At 37.4% G+C, this 14,220-nt stretch overlaps 1 protein-coding gene across 7 annotated transcripts in view; it reads left to right on the top strand.

Moving 5' to 3' along the window:
• The window catches only part of Il13ra2 (interleukin 13 receptor, alpha 2), a 50,052-nt gene that overhangs the window by 24,320 nt on the left and 11,512 nt on the right, over positions 1–14,220 (top strand). For 6 of the 7 annotated variants that reach the window (XM_013504555.1, XM_013504557.1, XM_005404624.2 and 3 more), the window contains 4 exons: positions 4,944–5,076; positions 8,447–8,598; positions 10,657–10,810; positions 11,463–11,583. In XM_013504555.1, the coding sequence (XP_013360009.1) occupies positions 4,944–5,076; positions 8,447–8,598; positions 10,657–10,810; positions 11,463–11,583 (560 nt within the window). Of the gene's footprint in view, positions 1–4,643; positions 4,673–4,943; positions 5,077–8,446; positions 8,599–10,656; positions 10,811–11,462; positions 11,584–14,220 lie in introns of those variants that run through there. The other variant, XM_013504560.1, reaches the window with a different exon arrangement.

Below are 14,220 nucleotides of genomic sequence, written 5' to 3' on the forward strand. Positions count from 1 at the left end.
TTTCTTTCTCTCTCTCTCTCTCTCTCTCTCTCTCTCTCTCTCTCTCTCTCTCTCCCCCGCCCCCTCTCTCTTTCTCTTTCTCTTTCTCTCTTTCTTTCTTTTGGGTATGGGCATTACTATAGATTAAATCCAGGGCCTTATTTGAAACTATATCTTCAGCCCTTTTAATTGTACTATGAGACTAAGTTGCCCAGGTTGGGCTCAAACTTGCAATACTCCTGCCTGCTTCAGCCTCCCAAGTAATTAGTATTATAGAAGTGCATTATTGTGCCAGGCAAACCTATAGCGTTTTTTATGCTTGGTTTTATTTTTTTTAGAAGTCACTTTAGTGACACTGAAAAATTTCCATGCATCATTTTCTTTCTTTCTTTCTTTTTTTTTTTTTTGGTACCGGGAATTGAACTCACTACCTTGCACTTGCCAGGCAGGTGCTATGCAGCTCAGCTAAATCCCCAGCCCTCATTTTCTAATAAACAATGATTTTTCTGTACAATTTGTTCTCTTCCTTTATAATCAAATAAAGCCAAAAACCTGTAGTTGTTTCTGATATTTTGGAATTACATTTTCTTTTGTCAACACTGAGAAGGAACATTTCTTTAGAAACCATATCATGCATTTAATAAATGCTTTAGAAAATTTTTCTGTCCCTTGCTTCCTTTTCATTTCTTCTCTATGTAGATCATACTAGCTGCAGGACCCTGTGCTTACTCATATCACTTCTCAAAACCCCAGTTTTACTGTTTGTAAATATCAAATATCAGTCTTACATACCTACAAAAACTGTAAGAAGAATTCAATAAAGCCTTTATAAGCTATGAAAAGCTCAGCAAATGCAAGAACTTCTTGTTATTAAGACAAAGATCAGCAAAGGCAATTTAATAGATCAACAAAGATGGTGGAAATTGGAGGTGAGTACTGTGTGCTTAGTATTCAACAGTCGAGTGTAAAGCTTAAATTAGTAGAGCCAAATGTATAGGTTGAGGCAAGTTCTAGTCAACGTTTTTTTAGTGGCAGAGTCCTCAGAACAAATGATTTTCCAGTATGTGGTACATACTGTTGCCAGAGTATTTTCACCTACTTTAGCTCATTTAATCCCCACGACACCTCTACCAACCCGTATCATTACCTCTATTTTATAGATGCAAGTTCAGGTATAATTTGCCTCTATGCGCAGTGGTTGAGGCAGAGTAAAAGAGCGATGCTTATGCCATTGTGCTTTTCACTCTAATGAGCTCCTCCACTATAAATCTGCCAGTTTGTCCAAAGAATAATTAATCCTGTCAGGTTTTATAGCACTTTGCTGTAATTTCAAGTTTGCTTTAGATGCCTTTGAGTCCCGTACATAAACTCCCCCAGCTTGTGACATGTAGAATCTATTTTCCGGCCCTCTGGCTATTTCAGTAACAAAATCTAAGTTTTTCAGTGAGCTTGATTATCAGACAGGAAGAAAAATAGCAGAGATTCTAGTTAACCTCTCTAAGTAGAGAGGAAAGAAAAAGAGGTCCTGTGATCACTGCCCGTGATAACCCCATTTCTTAAGAAAGCATGTTATTGGTAAGTACCTGGAGGTTCTCCAATAATGCAAGGATTATATAGCCAAGTTCTTTTTTTTTTTTGAGTGCTGGGAATCAAACTCATGTGAGGCAAGCGCTTCACCACTGAGCTATAGCCCAGCCCCAGCCAACTCTTAGAGTGAGGGGACTGTTTCATGACTTTGAGGAGGGGAGAAGTAAGGTTGAAAAGTGGAAGTTGCTGTAGATTTGCCACTGCAAAGGAGAATGACAATGTGACACCATCTCAGCAGTAATGTGAAGTGGACCTGAGGGGTAGAGACAAGAGGCTGACCTTATACATTGAACTTCGGCATGGAAAATGCCTAGTGTAGTGGTTACTAGGGAGAGCTCTGGTACTAGATCATCTAGTTTCAAATTTAAACTTCACCTTTGGCTCATGTGACTTGAGGGAAGTTGTTTAACTTCTCAGGGTCTTAACTTCTGGCATTTAAAAGGGGACTAAAAATAGTACATACATGCAAGGATGACTGTAAGGGTTGTATGAGATAATGTGTATAAAGTGCTTAGCACTAAACAGTTCTTGGGATGCCCCGATGGCTAAATAAATGGTACATGGTATTAGTAGTAGTAGTAGTAATTATTATTATTTTTACTGACATTATGACCATTGTATCTGGCAAGGAAAAAACGTGCTCAAAGCATGCTTATTAATTTACCCCTCTGCCAGAGTGTCATGATGATTAAAGTGCATGGTGTGGTTCATGGTTTGGGTGGTGACAGTAGCTTGAGAAAGGTTGGGTGGTGGGAGAAAGTTTTGGTAAAATAGAATCCTTAGGACAAGAACATTTATTTGATAGTTAGGAAGAAGAGTTCAAGAGACCTCTTTTCAGTCTTAGCTCTACCATCAATAAGTTTTGTGAGCATGGACAGCTTATCTTTCTTTCTGCTTGTTATTTCCTCATTTTTAAAACTAAGGAGACAAGACCAGATAAGTGATGTTTGCTGTGGGTTGGGGGTTGTGGAATATGTCAGAAACTCCTCAAGTCTGGTATATCTGCACTTCCTTCCCCCACCTTCCCTTTGTCTCCAGGTTTTTGCTACCTTTGTAAAGAAAAATCAAGTCTTTATGGTAATCATATAATATATAAAGTCCCATATTGCACTAATGACAATCCAATAACCTAAAATCCAATGGGAGATTGTCTTTTTATTCATTTGGGAAAGTCCAGGTTGACCCACTCAGTGTACTTCAGCATCTTGTTTCGTGGGTTTATCCAGTGTCTGCCTCCAGAAGCCAAGTCTCCTATTTTTTAGGCTTACGTGTGTTGGGCTGATCCAGGAAATGCTATTTGACAGTTGGGGTCTGATTTTAGTAGTCTATAAATAGAAGCAAATTATTTTTGTAACCTTCTCTTAGTATTTACGTTGTACATTATGAAATTTTAAAGGGCACATTGGTAGATGATAGAGAATGTTGCTAGGATCATTCTGATAGAATTTTAAGGGAAGCTTTGCTAGTCCTGGTAGATAATATGGAAGGATTTTTCATCAGACGTAATGCCTGTGTGCATCTTAATCTATGATAGTAGCTCTGTGGACGATCTGTAATCTTCCAGTAATCAAATCTTCCTGGTACTTACCAAGGAATTAATGAGTAGCCACGGGCTGGTGAATAAGGTGGGTTGATGAAAAGGAATTGAGGAGAGAGAGATTAGTTGGGCCTCAGTAAGGGAAATGGAATTTTCTTATTTTATGAGGCATAGAATGAATAACAGACTGTTGACTCAGTCTGCTTAGGTAACTGAAGGAAGACAAATGCCAGGGACTCAGAAGTGTAGCTTTCGCAATTGTGAGTCAAGCACTCGGGACTCAGCACAGTACGGTGGAAGTGCACATCAGTAGGCATCATGACACCTTTGTTTCACACTCAGCTGACACTACCTTGTGCAATCTTGGGCAAGTTGGACGTTGGCTTCCCATTACATAAAGGGAATTTGCCCAGGATTTCCTCAAATATACCTGATACCTTCAATCCTTTGATGCTAAGATTTTATTGCACAATAGCTGTTGCTTATGGGCATTACAATATTACAGATGTGTCAGGTTGGATGAAGAGGATGAGGTGGGAAGAGAAGGTCTTACTAAATTAATCTGCACAGTAGAAAAGAAAGGTAGTCTGGAATGTTGGGATAATACAGCTTTCACCCTTAGCTTTCTATAAAATTGCTGGTCCTAGGAATACAGACTTAAAAATAATCCTGGACATTTTGGCTTACATCTATAACCCTAGCACTAGGGAAGCTGAGGCAGGAGGATCACCACGAGGTTGAGGCCAGCCAGGACTATATAGTGACTTTAAGACCAGCCTAGAATACATAGTGGGACCTTGTCTCAAAAAGCACCCCCTCAAAAAAAATGTGTGTGGAACTTGGAGTGGTAATTTTTCTTTAGAAGTAGAATATTTTTAACTAAGTAGGTATTTGTATGCATGAATCTTTTAAGTGTTGATGATAAAAGGAATATTCTTCAAGAGTAAAAAGATTACCTGTTTTCTGTGGTAGTAAAACACTGTTAGATTTTCTAAAGAGGGGATAGTTCAGACTTGCCCCTTAGAAACGCCACTCTTGCTGTGGGAAGTGTGAACAGTGGGTTGGAGCCAAGAAAGACTGGGTCAGGAGATCCTGAATGACGACATCTTTAACTAAGAAGTGGAAGAGAAGAGACTGCCTGGGGAAGGGAGGAGCTGAGGAAGTCTCCCAGCTGTTGGTCCGTAAAACTGGAAGGGCAATGGTGCTATTTACTGGCACAGGAAACAAAGGCAAAAGTGGGGCATTTGTGAGAGTAGAGATTCAGTAATTATGAAGAAATAGAGCACAGTTCTGAATTATTGAGGCTTAGGTGTAGGTCTTGATCTTTCTCAATAGCCAGATAACTTTCAAATATTTTCTGGTTTTTTTTTCTTTTTTCTCAGAGAAGAGTGTTTGTGTCACTATATTACTTGCTAGGGAAGATGATTCCTATGGAAACTAATGCTGTGGAGACTAATGATGTCATTCTCCCTCCCTCTCCCACACACCAATAAAAACACGTATGGGTCTGACTTCTTCAGGAAGATGGGTGTGTAAAGTCACTATATCCTGGTCACAGCATTTGGAAAAGTGTGTGTGGAGAGGGGGCTCAGGGGCTGCAGGTTTTTGTTTTGCTATGTTTTTACTGTTATTAGAAAGATGATACTTGATGTGTCCCATTGCAGTTATATTGGCTCCAAACTTGATTACTTCCATTTCCACTGTTCATAGGGGCACAGTGCTCCCCATTTTGGGTAGAAAGCACACAGAGAGCTCCCAATAGCATTATTAATCACACTTAATCACTTGATTATTTGAAGTAAGATAAAGTTACAATGTTTGTTATATTTTTCTTTCTTAGGAGATTTATAGATCTTCAAATCTTTCAAATCTGGGAAAAATGGCTTTCATTTGTTTGGATGTCAGATGCCTATGTATTTTTCTTCTTTGCAAAGCATTTGGCTATACTTTGTCTTCAAGCATGGAAATAAAAGGTAAACCACAAATTAAATGGATTTTAATGAGATAGTTTTAAAACAGGGTTCTTAATTGTCCTTTCAAGATACCTTACTGTAGTGTATAACCAGTAACTATTAGAACTGTTTCATGAAGCTCATGTACTAAAGATATGTCCTTAATAAACAGTTTCATGTATAAGGTAACGTTTTGGGGGATAAAAGTCAAATCAAAAAAAGACTTTTCTGACTTCTTGCATAATCTTTTCTAAAAAGTCAATTAAATATCTGAAACCTTCTTGCCTAGTTCTCAACTAACAGGAATCTTTCCTTGACAATTATCCTTAACTTTTATGACACTTAGATAAATAAGAAAAAATACAGAAATTTAAAGTAGAAACATACAGCCAAATATGGCAGCACATGTTTAGAATCCCAGCACTCTAGAAAGCTGAGGCAGGAGGATCATGAATTCAAGCTCATCCTGGACAAACTAGTGATGTAATGAGGCCTTACCTCAAAACAGAAAGGAGACTGGAGGTGTAGCTTAGTACAGATGCTCTGGGATCACTCTCCAGTATCAGAAAAAAAAAGTGAAATGTAAAAATAATCAGAATAATTCTTCATGTCTAATGAACTTTTCTTACTGAAGAGGGTAAGTAGAACAGTTAGGCATGGTGGCATATGTTTGCAACCCCAGAACTCTGGGAGGCTGAGGCAAGAGGATTGCAAATTTGAGATCAGCCTAGGTAATTTAGAAACTTAATGAGACCCTGCCTCAAAATACATAAAAGAGCATGACATGTAGCTCAGTGCAAAGGCCCTAGGTTCAATCCCCATACTAGAAAAAGAGAAGGTAATCAGAACAACACATATTTAACAAAGATTTCTAACCTTAAAAATATTCTCAAAAGATGTCTTTATCGGTACGTGGGGTAATCTGTGCTACAATTTTTTGTGTGTGGATTCTTTTTCTTGTCTTAGTTTTATGAAGAATTAAAATGAACAGCATGGTAGAAATGAGATGAAATTATTAGGAACAAGGCAAGATGGCAGCAGTACTATTGCACTACTAGATATGTTAGTAGGAACGTTTCTAGCTTTCTTTCTTTTTGGTGGTACCGGGAGCTGAACTCGGTCTTTGCACTGAGCTACATCTCCAGTCCTTTTTAAATTTTGCAACAGCGTCTTCCTGAGTTGTCTAGGCAGGGCTCAAACTTGTGATCCTCCTACCTTAGCTCCTCAGCGTACTGGGGTACAGACATACAGCACCATGTCCAGCAAGTTAAGTTGGAAGCATTCTTGAATGCGTGTGTGTTGCTTGTGTGTGTGTGTGTGTGTGTGTGTGTGTGTATGTTTATTGCTTTTTAAATCTCCAGATGGGGGAATCATTGTCTCTCAATGTCTCCCCTGCCTACCCCAAAATAAAAAAGATTAATTCCTGAAGTCAGTGCTACTTTTTCTTGAGTCTTATCAAAGACTGCCCTGGTTTGCCATCCTCTGGGATTGTATTTAGTTGATCAGAGGATTCTATTAATTAGAGTGGACTGAGATCTAAGATCTGTCTGTCCTCCAAATTCTTAAGACACTTAGTCATTATAGACATATTTTATATTTTCTCTCCCTTTGTTATGTCTGCCACAATATTATGTGCACTGAAATAGTGCTAATTTGTTCTTGCAATCAGAGAGATTTAGGTAATAAAGTATTTTTAGCAGAAGCCAAATTCTCATCCCCATGAACACAGAGAAAACTTCATGCTGAATTTTTTATTTCTGTGAATTAATTTCTTAATTCCTAAAAAGGAAAGGCATTTTTTTTCTTATGTGAATTCTTAAAGAGAGCACTGCAGTATAGCAGTAATCTAGGTTTATTTAACAGTTTTATTGTTTTTTTTAAGAGTAGGAGAAGTTATTGGAGGAAAGGAATGGGGGAAAAGGTATGGGGGAATGGGGAATAGGAATATCTTCTGAGAGACAGGAGGCATCCCAAATGGGTTGCCAATGAGCCCACCTCTCAAAGGAAGTTTTATAGAGCAAAGTCATAAGGCAGGTACAATGTGGGTCAAAATTATGATCAACCAATAAGATGGTAAGTATAGTTGCTTAGGTAATGTGGATCTAATGGTAGTGAGTGACATCATGAAGCTTAGCTGATCATCTATAGTCTTGGCCTTCTCTTTAGTCTTAGCAGTATTATTAATGTCTTATAGGTAGTTTTACATGCTTCCCTAAGGGGTGAACGGAGGCTTGGGCTGATTGGTATCACCCTTTTGAGATTTCCCATAATCTTATTGGGGTGGGCCATCCTCTCCCACCCAGTAAGACTAAGACTAAGTCTAAGACTAAGAATATAAGACTAACAATTTTTTTCTGAGTTGAACTTTTCATTTACTTATTTTTATGTATCTTCCTGAAATTTTTTTATTTTAAAGAGAAAAAACCAAAACAAAATAACAAAAACGAAGACAAAGGGGCTGGGGATTTAGCTCAGTGGCAAAGCGCCTGCCTGACAAGCGCAAGGTCATGAGTTCAGTTCCCGGTACCGGAGAAAAACCAAAAAAAATTAAAAAAAAATAAAAACGAAGACAAAAACAAAACAACACAAAAACTAAAAAATGATACAGAATTTCAAAACAAGATGATAGAAATCAACAATGGTTGCTGTATTACTTACTGTTATCTTCAAAGTAGTTGCTCAGATTATCAGATATAGGCATGCAAGATTGAGCAAACAATTAAACATTAACTGTTCCTTTCAATAAACAAATAGAAATTAGTAGTACAATTATCTTGGCTATCTTGTATATATATACATATTGTTTTTTCCTTTCTTTCTTTTTTCCTTTCCGTCATCCCAGTTCTTTCCTACTGAGCAGTTAATACTAACAGTTTTATTGTGCTATAACTTATATACTACAAAACTCACCTTTTTCAAATATGCTATTTGGTGGTTTTAAGAATATTCAGTAGTTATGAAATAACCACTGCTATCAAATTCCAGAATGTTTTCATCACTTCCCCAAACCCATGCCTATTAAGGAGTCCCACCGTATTCTCCCCTCCTTGTAGCCTTTGACAATCACTAATCTACTTTCTATCTCTACTGATGTTACTTATGAACAGAATCATACAATACATAGTCTTTCATGACTGGTTTCTTTCACCTGGCATAATGTTTCTGAACTCTCCCATGTAATAGCATGTATCAGTACTTCATTCTTCTTTATACCTACATGATACCCCATGGTATAGATGTTATGTTATGTTTATCTATTCATCAATTGTGGTACATGTGGAAGTAATCTCTATGTTTTGTTTGTTTTTTTTTTTTTTTTTACTAATCTCTATGTTTAGCAATCTTTGTCATAAAATAAAGGAAACAATAAAAGTATTTGCTTTTATTTCAGTTAATCCTCCTCAGGACTTCGAAATAGTGGATCCTGGATATTTAGGTTATCTTTATTTGCAATGGCAACCTCCTCTGGCTGTGGATAATTTTAAGGAATGCACAATAGAATATGAATTAAAATACCGAAACGTTGATAGTGAAAGATGGAAGGTAAGTACAGCATGTACTTACAATACCGAAGTGATCATTAAGTGTTTTGATTCCTCAACTTCACAGTCCACTCTAAATTTCGTATCTTAATAGTTCTAATTAGTATATAACAAGCTGCCAGGTCTACTTTTCTGTTCTGTGCATTCTGTTAAATATATTTTCACCTCATCCAGTGTTGAGACTACTATCGGAAATTCAGGGAAAAAAACTTGGTCCCACAGAACATGGCCTTGGAGAGCATTTTATGCATTTTACCATATTTTATAGTTACTTATTATATTATTCAATTTTTTGTTGCTCTAGCAAGAAACCTCAGGCTAGACAATATATAAAGAAAAAAGTGCGTTTAGCTCATATTTTTAGAGGCCGAAAGGCCAATATTCCGTGTCCTATTTTTTCAGCCTCTAGGAGGCCTCATGGTGGATCACATCCTAGTAGGAGTGAGTGAGGGGGAGAATCACACAGAGAGACAGGAAGCCAGGGAGTGGCTTTTATAACAAGCAGGAACATTACTATTTGATGTCACACAGACCTACCTAATTCTTTCTGAGAGCGTTGCCCCAGCGACCTAATTGCCTTCCCGCAGGCCCTACCTCTTTACTGTCCTACCCCCTGTCAACATGGCCACGCTGAGGGCCAGACTTTGAGCACAGGAACCCTTGGAGGGCGCTCAAACAGTACTCAGCTTACAGCACTCACATATTTAGACATGGGGTTGAGGCACAGCGGGCATGAGGTATCATTACGCTGGTTATTACAAGGACAAGACAGAGGGCAGTGCAAATGCAGGCATGTGGGATGACCTGGGCATTTGAGTGTAAAAGATCAAAGATAGATACCAGATCAAGATTCAGAAGCAGAAAAGGATATCTGCCATTTTGTTGAAGGCAAGATGAAAACAACAAAACATTTTTTCTGGTCATTAATTTAGAAAGTAACTAATATTTGTTGTATCTATTTGATTGGGTCAGATTTTTTCCCTCTATACAACACTGGAGAAAATGAACAAATTCTGTTTTTTAATATGTATAAAATAAATGTTTCTCCTGTTTTACATTATTTTTAGATGACTTTAATTGAATGGTTATGGGCTGGGAGTATAGTGTGTTTTGAGGATTATCTTAAAGCACAAAGAATGATTATTTTCAAACTTGGCTCTTGAAATTACACAGTTTGTACATTGGGAAGCTACTGATGTGGCTGACATAATTAGTAAGGGAGAACCTGTCCAGAAGGTGTTTATTGCAAAAGTTTAGGATAAAACATTCTCTTTTTATTCAGTTTGTCCTATTTGGCCCTAAAATAAATTGTGCTTGATTTCTCAGAAAAAATAGACATGCGTTGTGTATATACTACTGAACTGTGAGTTTTTTCTCCGTAGGGTCAAGTCTTATTTAGCTTTGTGTCTGCCCCACAGAACACAGCATGGTTCTTTGCAAATATTGTAGTAAGTTCTTAATGAAAATTTGTTGAATTCTTAACTATTTACATGGTTGGCAATCATGTTCATTCAAAGATTTCTGTTGTAGAAGGTATCCAGTTCAAACTGAACATTATCAAGTAACTTTGTGTACCAGACACTTTGTTAAGTATCAGGAGTCTAAGAATAAATAATATATGAGTTTCATCCTCAAGGAGCTTACAGTTTGTCCACTTTTCTCCAGTTACCTCCAGGATTTTACTTTCATGATTGCTGAAGGTTTCATAGCTATGTGAAAGATTACACATCATTTGCCATATAAGGCACATGTGGTATGTGCATATTATCTATTTAATTCCAAGTTGGTTATAGCTCAAGTTCTGGACATAGAGCCTTTCTTCCCTTCCAGAATTTTTGTTTTAAATGAGATGCTTAAATTCAACAGTTGCATCAAACGATACGATATACAAAGATGAGCTCTCCCAGAAATATATCTGGAGCTTTGTAGGAAATAATCATTGAGAGTATTGTAGATACTGGGAATTCACCAGGGTCATTAATGACTTCTTAGTCTTACTAATGCGATTCACAATAGCATGGCTGCTTCTAAGTTTGACTTCATCTTTTTTATCAAACAGACTATTGTTACTAAGAATCTACATTACAAAGATGGGTTTGATCTTAACAAGGGTGTTGAAGCAAAGATACACACGCTTTTATCAACGCATTGCACAAATGGATCAGAAGTTCGGAGTTCATGGTCAGAAGCTACTTATTGGAAATCTGAACCAGGTTAAAAAAAGAACTTTTTCACATTTAATACCACCGTAACAATCTATACAGGGAATAATTCTCTTAACTCTTATGTATGAGATTGTGTATGTCATAGATGTTAGCACAGTGTTGGACAAGATGGACTCTTTCTTAATAGTGAGTGTCTGGCCTTTTTGAATTGTTTAGCTCAGCAAACATGTTTGCCAAAACCTACATATTACTATAATAATGGGGCTGGGGATTTAGCTCAGCGGCACAGCTTCTGCCTGGCAAGCACGAGGTTGTGAGTTCAATTCCCGGTACCGGAAAAAAAAAAAAAAAAAAAAAAATTAAAAAAAACGAAAGAACTATAACAATATAGTTCCAAGTTTGGGAGTAGTATTAACAAGCTTGCATGAGTATTTACCCAATTGCTCAGAGCATCCTTGAATAATCAGTTTAATACTTCAGCATAGATGAGTGTCAGTAAATGAAGCCTCAACAATTTTTAGATTTGCATGTCTCACTTATAGTGAAGTGACTTTCAATGACTTCCTTCTGAAATAGTCCTCATTATGTTGATTGCTAAATGAAGTGGCAAGGCCAAAGGAAATAAATAAACTTATGTAGTGATTTCACAAATGATTCATCATCATGACCCTCATGCATTCACTATTCATTCATTTCTCAGGAAGTCTGGAGACTAAAATTCAGGATATGGATTGTGTGTATTACAACTGGCAATATTTACTGTGTTCTTGGAAACCTGGCATAGGTGTACACTTTGATACCAATTACACCTTGTTCTACTGGTAAGTATTTTTATACTTAGAATTCCATATTAGAAAAAGATCTACCCAATTAATTCATAGTGTGATAACTGTATTCCTACTAAATTAAATTCACTGTATTTATGAGAGATGTATTTAAGATAGTGATTATAATTATTTTGGGTTTCTAATGAGAGTAAATGATTTTAGGCTGCAGGTACTGCAAGGCATTCTACGTGTGATTTAAGGAATGTAATCACTGTTTCTGTACAGGATTATATTTTTGTATCCTTTAGACAGATGGAGTTATAAGAAGAAAAGGCATATTTCTGTTCTTGCCTTTAAAAAAAAACAGTTATCTTTTGGACCTGCCATGGTGGCACATGCCTGAAATCCCAGCACTTGGAAGGCTGAGGCAGGAGGATCTCTGTGAGTTCAAGGCTAGCCTGTGTTTTTTTTTTTTTTTTTTTTTTTTTTGGTTTTTCTCCGGTACCGGGAACCGAACTCACGACCTTGCGCTTGCCAGGCAGGCGCTTTTGCCGCTGAGCTAAATCCCCAGCCCCATGGCTAGCCTGTGTTACACAGTGGTTTCAAGGCCAGCCTGGACTATATAGTGACACCATGTCTCAAAACCTCCACCAAGTAAAAGCAGTTATCTATTAAACTAGATCTTTTTTCTGACTCCCTACATTTGTTAACCTCACAGAGACTTTTAGGCTTTGAGCCATTCTGACTTCTAATTCTTTCATTCCTTGTTTCATGGTGACACAATCATGTTCTGACACTTCTTTATAAAATGGCACATCTGTATTTTACTTCCCACCTCATTATAAGAATCCTGTAGGCTCCCCTCATTCTACACCTAGATGATTGCCATAGCCTGGCAAATGCTGTACGCCTGCCTTCCAGTCTCTACCCTTCTTATTCATTCTGCATATTGTGGTCAGCTTTAACTTCCTACCTTGTCAGTTTCATGTGCTATCTCCTTGTTACAAAATCTCTAGTCGCTACATATCCCCCCATCCCGTTATGCAGGGTAAAATGGAAGTTGCTACGTAAGTCTGTGCTGCACTATATCACTGCCTTTCCCACCACTGCCATCTACTACCCCAGCGTGAGTGCTCCATACCATTTAGATCCATCTCTGCATTTTTTCCTCACCCATGTCATGATCTTTTATGTCTTTGTGTGCATTGCCATCTAGAATGTCCTTTGTCTCTCTCTTCTCTTTCACCAACTCTTAACCATCCTCCAAGGCCTGTTTGCTATCCTATTTCATTGACTCTTTATTGATCATGTCAGCTTCTATTCAGCTTCTCTCCAAACTGCTACTTTTTAATAACTCTTAATTATTTATCACCTGGATGGTATTTAAATGTATGTGTGTGTGCTTTGTCTCTTCAAATTTTAAGGGATTGGTGGGCATGAATTTTTTCTTATACCACTATTGACTACCTCCAGAGTGCTATGCTCATGGTAGATTTCCACTAAATATGAAAAAATGAATAAGACAAATGAAGATAACATTGGTAAATTGATAGGTAAGTATCAGAAGTTAGGCATTTACTAAATAAAAGAAATATCAAGAAAGGACTTATTCATTAGCTTTCAAGCCCAAATTATCATGTCATCTTTCTCCTAAGAATCGGGCTCTAATTACTGTGCTAATGCCATTTAATTTGGTGGTATTGGACAAGTAACTTCCACTTTTGCCTCTCAGTTTCCTCATCTGGAATTGGATAGATAGCTTCCAAACGTCTCAATTGTCTGTTCATTAATTCAATAAATATTAAGCAAATAGTAAATGGCCAATACTTTTTTTAGATAGAAAGACAAAAGTGTGAATGAGACAAAGCGCTCACCTTCCTGTACAATGTAGCTCGTGTTTGACATAACTTTATCCTCAGTGAACTAGGAGGAATGAATATTAACATTTCAGAGACTGGGGCAGAAAAGAATGTGCTGAGGCTTTTCCACTGGTAGGAAACAAATCTGTGCAAAGTTAAACCTAGAAGTCAAGTCTCCCAAACTGTAATCAAGTGAACTAACCAGGAGACCACAACTTTGCAAATTTTGCCAGATGTAAATAGTAAGCATAAAGTTAATTTAGTAGAGTCCAGCTATTTTTAACATCTTATCAGCCTCTATATTGGCTTCATTTTCAAAGGGATGTTGGCTGGTTTTAAAGCTAATGTCACATTTTGCTCATAAGCTAATCTTTAGGAAAATAAATGAAGCATCTCTTTGCTTTGGAAATCAGTAAGTAACCCCTCATCCCTAATTCCCACTAGCCATATTGCTGAGATGAGGTTAACTTTAAATGATAGGGTAGGGTAACAGTTCTTGTTTAAAAGAATTGAAAATAAGACATTTATATGCCGAAGAACTTCTCCTGTTCTCCCTCCCGCAATAATTGCCTTTCCTTCTATTTATATCTTGATGTGTTTTGTACTCTCAAAGGGTTTTCATTCCATTTATTAGGCATAACAACATTTCTTGAGTCTGCTTTTAACTATGCTTTTAAAAATTAATTTTTAGGGGCTGGGGATTCAGCTCAGGGGCACAGTGCCTGCCTAGCAAGCGCAAGGTTGAGTTCGGTTCCCTGTACCAGAAAAAAACCAAAACCAAAAAATAAATAAATAAATAAGATATGTCATAGATCCCAACAGGGACTCTCAG

The sequence above is a fragment of the Chinchilla lanigera genome, unplaced genomic scaffold, assembly GCF_000276665.1.
Source record: "Chinchilla lanigera isolate Chin_1 unplaced genomic scaffold, ChiLan1.0 scaffold00089, whole genome shotgun sequence".
NCBI classification, from domain to species: Eukaryota; Metazoa; Chordata; class Mammalia; order Rodentia; family Chinchillidae; genus Chinchilla; species Chinchilla lanigera.